Raw genomic sequence first — 4,454 nt, 5'->3', positions numbered from 1 at the left:
TAACAAATCCAAGGCCTAATATATCGGGAAATATCGTCGATATATACAAGGCCCAAAATATCGATATCGATGAATATATCCATTGTTTTGGTGACCAGTCCAAACTATTTAAAATATCAGAAATATCAAATATATCGAAAATATAATATCAGAAATATAAAAAAAAAATGGTAAAAAAGTCAACCGATATATATCGTAAATATCAGATATATCAATTATATCGGTGATATAAAGTTTTATATCGAAAATTCCGATATGTATCGAGAAAAAAGGGTTCTATATTCGGTGGATATATATTGGAAATATCGATGTCGGTGTACCAAAATACCGATATATATATCGACGATATATCAGATATATCGCCGATATTTTGGTCCATGGATATATAGCGATATATATCGGAAATATAATAAAAAATCAGTCAAACATCGGTCAAAGTCAAAAGATATATGTCGAATAAGTCGAAAATATCAATTATATCGTGTTGATTGCTTTTACCGGAATAAATTTGATCAGTGAACTTGGGATATTGTTCGTCTTGGTTATCTTCCTACCTTTTGGACAAGTGTTTTGTAGTAGTTTTGATTGAGATTCGATTGAGGTTACAAGGGTTAATCTGGCAGTGAAGATGACATCGATGGTGAAACAGCGAAGAGGTTTAGGCGATTGTTTAGATAAATATCTGCCGACTAAGGGCGGGTTGGGTTCAATAGTGATAAATATAGAATCTTTCTCTACCTTTTCTATTTCCAATCCTTTTTGTTATCAGTTTGATGGCGGTGCCTGCCTAAGGTGGTAGTATATGCCCAAAGTTACGGCAGATCAAAACAATTTCTTTCATCGATTGTTGTTATATGTATAGCTCGATCACTATTGTTTACCTTTCGGTGTATGTCTATCCCTTTTCATGGAGTTCAAATTGGATTGGGTTGTACCGTTGTAGTATTTGACTATTTGAAGAGTAGACACTTTTTTAAATGTATGTCTTACATTTTGATTAATTAGTTATATTTGTCTACGTACAGCATTTCAACGTGTTCGGAAAAACTGTTTCGTAGTTACATATTTGTCTAAGAGAAAAATGGTTAGGAAACCGGATATTGGTTGGTCTCATGGCGTACCGTTGGATAACAACAAGGCGAAGTTTAAATGCAATTACTGTCAATTAGAATTTCATAGTGGTGGGGTCAGTCGCCTAAAACAGCACTTATCTGGGGTTGGTAACCAAGTGGCAAGGTGTAAGGAAGTCCCCGGACATGTAAGAATTGCAATGCGAGACCTACTACAGGATGGCACAAATAAAACACTTAAAAGACGGCAGCGTGAAACTCGAGTTGAGGAGACAATGTGCTCTAATTTGGACGATGATTCCAATGATTCGACGCTAAGAAGAAGCGGAGAGGAGTTTCGTGGGCATGCAACAAGCACGAAGAAACTCAGAGAGTGACCAATGGGAAGAAAGACAAATGCTAGAAAGGGAAGGAGAACATGCAAGAAGTTTTCGCATCGCATACTTTTTTGTGTCGTCGAAGTGGCTCGGATCAAGCAACAAAGGAAAGGGATTCATGGGTTTGCGGAAGTCCAAAACCATGAGACAAGAAACAATTGATCCATACACTATTAGACAGTAGGACACGACCAACCTAGTGTCAAAGACATGGGTAAAATGAAGACATGGAGGCAGAAGTTGGGTAGACGGATCGGTTCATGGTTCAATTTTGCCGAGTACCTCCACATGCATTAACGACAAACAATCCATACTACCAACCAACTATTGATTTCATCACGAAATGTCCCACTTTGAGTGAAAGGACCAACCACAAGAGGTAATGGGAAAATATTTAAAGATGGAAAATGATGATATCGACAAATTCAAAATGGAAGTGGCGGAGAAGTATCCAACTTATGGATGCACCATCATGTGTGATGGTTGGTCCGGACAAGAAAGATATCCCTCGTTAACTTCATGGTCTATTGTGGACGGGAAACAATTTTCAAGAAGTCTTTCGATATCGCATTGAGCCGAAAGATCACAAAATCGTATTTAAGTTAATGAAAGAGGTTGTTGATGAGATAGGTGCACCAAATGTGGTGCGATAATAATCGATCAAGGTTACGCCTACAAAAAATTTGGAAGATTGCCGATGAAGACACCAGGGATATAATTTATTTTGGACACCGCGGTGCTTGTCATTGCATAGACTTGATGTTAAAAGATATTGCCAAGCATCATCGGGTGGCGAGGTGTATCGAAAAGCTCATGCAATTACAAAGTTCATTTACAATGCATCCGTGGTCTTAGCATTAATGAGGGAGACATGTGGTGGCTTAAATAGTTAGATTTGGCAAACAACTAGATTCGCCACAAACTACTTGTCTCTCAAAAGTCTCCAGAGAAAAAAGATATCGCTTAGGCAGATGTTAAGTGGATCAAAGATATCTCGACACCCCATCGGCTAATTCTGTAGAGGGTATGATGACCGTGGAGCAAAGTCGCCAAGAGCATTTTGGAATGATGTTAACTATGTTGTACAAATTCTTGAACCTTTGTCTGAGATGCCTAAGGTTGTTGGATGGTGACAAGAAGCCAACAATGCCATATGTACAACAAGCCTTTGAAATAATGAGGGAGAAGATCTCTGAAATCCCTGGATGTGGTTGGGTCCTTGATATTATCGACAAAAGATGGACAAAACAATTACTGCATGTGCTACACACAGCTGGTGAGTTTATTTGATTTAGTTTGACTTAATTAAATTATTTCTATTTCAAATATTCCTAAAAGTTATGTTTATTTCTACTAGCAATGTATCTAAACCCAGAGTACCAATACACATTGAAGCTCGGATTCTCCGATCCCCACAAACAAGCAGTTATAAAAGTAGCAAAAGTGTTATTTAGTGATGGTCACAAACAAGCAAAAGCATTGCATCAGGTAAAAATAAGAATATTGATATTCTCAAGTTAGAATTTGAATTTTACATTTATGCTGGGTCACTAACACTTTGGTCTATTAGATGATGTCGTTTCGGGATCATTTAGCGGAATTTGGTACACTGCAGCGAAAGTCGGAATAACAATTTCACACCTCGTAAATGAAATATTTTTTCATACTCTCAATCACTCAAATGCATTGTCTATAGATAATTAATATGTGTTTTTTTTTTAAATAATGCAGCTGAATGGTGGGAGTTGTATGGTGGTGATACAGAAGAGCTAAAGGAGTTGGCGATCAAAATCCTTTCTCAAACAGCTTCATCATCTGGGTGTGAGCGCAATTGGAGCACATTCGGCCTAATTCACACGAAACTTAGGAACCATATTGGCGCGCCAAAATTGATGATGTTGGTGAAGGTCCACTACAACTTGCGTTTGAAGCAAAGACGTGCGCAAAATATAGATAATGATCAAATTATTGACCTCACCCAAGTATTTATGGATAGTGAACAAGTTGATCCATTGGCTGACTGGGTTATTGATAAAAATCTTTTAGCACCTGTGTTGGATACGGAATCAGGTAGGCCTGACCCAAATGTTGAAGATATGGTCGACAGAGTAATAAGAGAAGATGGCGATGCGCCTACTTTCAGTTTGGGCCCCGAATTTGACACACCTCTCCAAACACAAGATAATTTGTCCGAGAACATCTCTGGTGATGACGAGACACAAGAACCTGATACTGATGATGATGATAGTGGTGGTGGTGATGGTGATGGTGATGGTGGTGGTGGTGGAGGTGGAGGTTATTTTAACATTCAATTGCATGACTCAACTGATGAGGAAACTCCATTGGACCCACAAGTATATGAGGTTACAGCCAGAAACACTAGTGGTAGAGGAGTTCTTAATGACAATTCCCAAAGAATGTATGAGCCAGGGCGTGGAAGTGTTGGTCAAAGAAGACAACGAGGACACATTATACGAAATGATGTTGATATTGATTTAGTTTCTTCTAATTTTGAAGCAATTAGTATGAGTTCAGGGACACACGACCATGACAATGAGAGTGTATATAGTAGTGGTTGGGGGATACAACCAATCAAGAGATAACGATTCTTCTGGTGGCATGATCAATCACCCTGCGAGTAGTGCGTCATATGGTTCTTCATATGGATATTGGATGGGGGTTGATCAACAACCTTATGGCGACTACACTGAACCAACATATGGACAACTCTATCCAAGTTATGAATCATTGAACTCAAGACTGGATTTGTTGCATTGCACCCAATGTATAGTTACACCAACACTCCTCGAATTGGAATCATGTTAGAATTTCCAACACAAAAATATGAGTGGCATGTTCGACAATTTCTCAACGGTGGGTATAACTCAGTATACACTTGGGTAGTAGGTATTGTGAAGCGCTTAGGATTCAAGAATCGGGTATGGAAGTTGACCCGACCACGCCACTTTCGTTTATGTATTGATGATTTGATGTAACTTATTTATCT

At 38.5% G+C, this 4,454-nt stretch overlaps 1 protein-coding gene across 1 annotated transcript; it reads left to right on the top strand.

The window, feature by feature from the left end:
• The first annotated feature begins 2,566 nt into the window (after positions 1 to 2,566).
• On the top strand, positions 2,567 to 4,050 carry LOC147522357 (uncharacterized). The gene is made up of 2 exons (XM_086567578.1): positions 2,567 to 2,723; positions 3,179 to 4,050. Exons 1-2 carry the CDS (start codon positions 2,594 to 2,596, stop codon positions 4,048 to 4,050), a joined length of 1,002 nt encoding a protein of 333 aa, XP_086423704.1. The 5' UTR covers positions 2,567 to 2,593.
• Positions 4,051 to 4,454: the final 404 nt, after the last annotated feature.

The sequence above is a fragment of the Coptis chinensis genome, chromosome 1, assembly GCF_015680905.1.
Source record: "Coptis chinensis isolate HL-2020 chromosome 1, ASM1568090v1, whole genome shotgun sequence".
NCBI lineage: Eukaryota > Viridiplantae > Streptophyta > Magnoliopsida > Ranunculales > Ranunculaceae > Coptis > Coptis chinensis.
The sequence above is the reverse complement of the archived record's forward strand: the minus strand, read 5'-3'. Positions and strand labels throughout refer to the sequence as shown.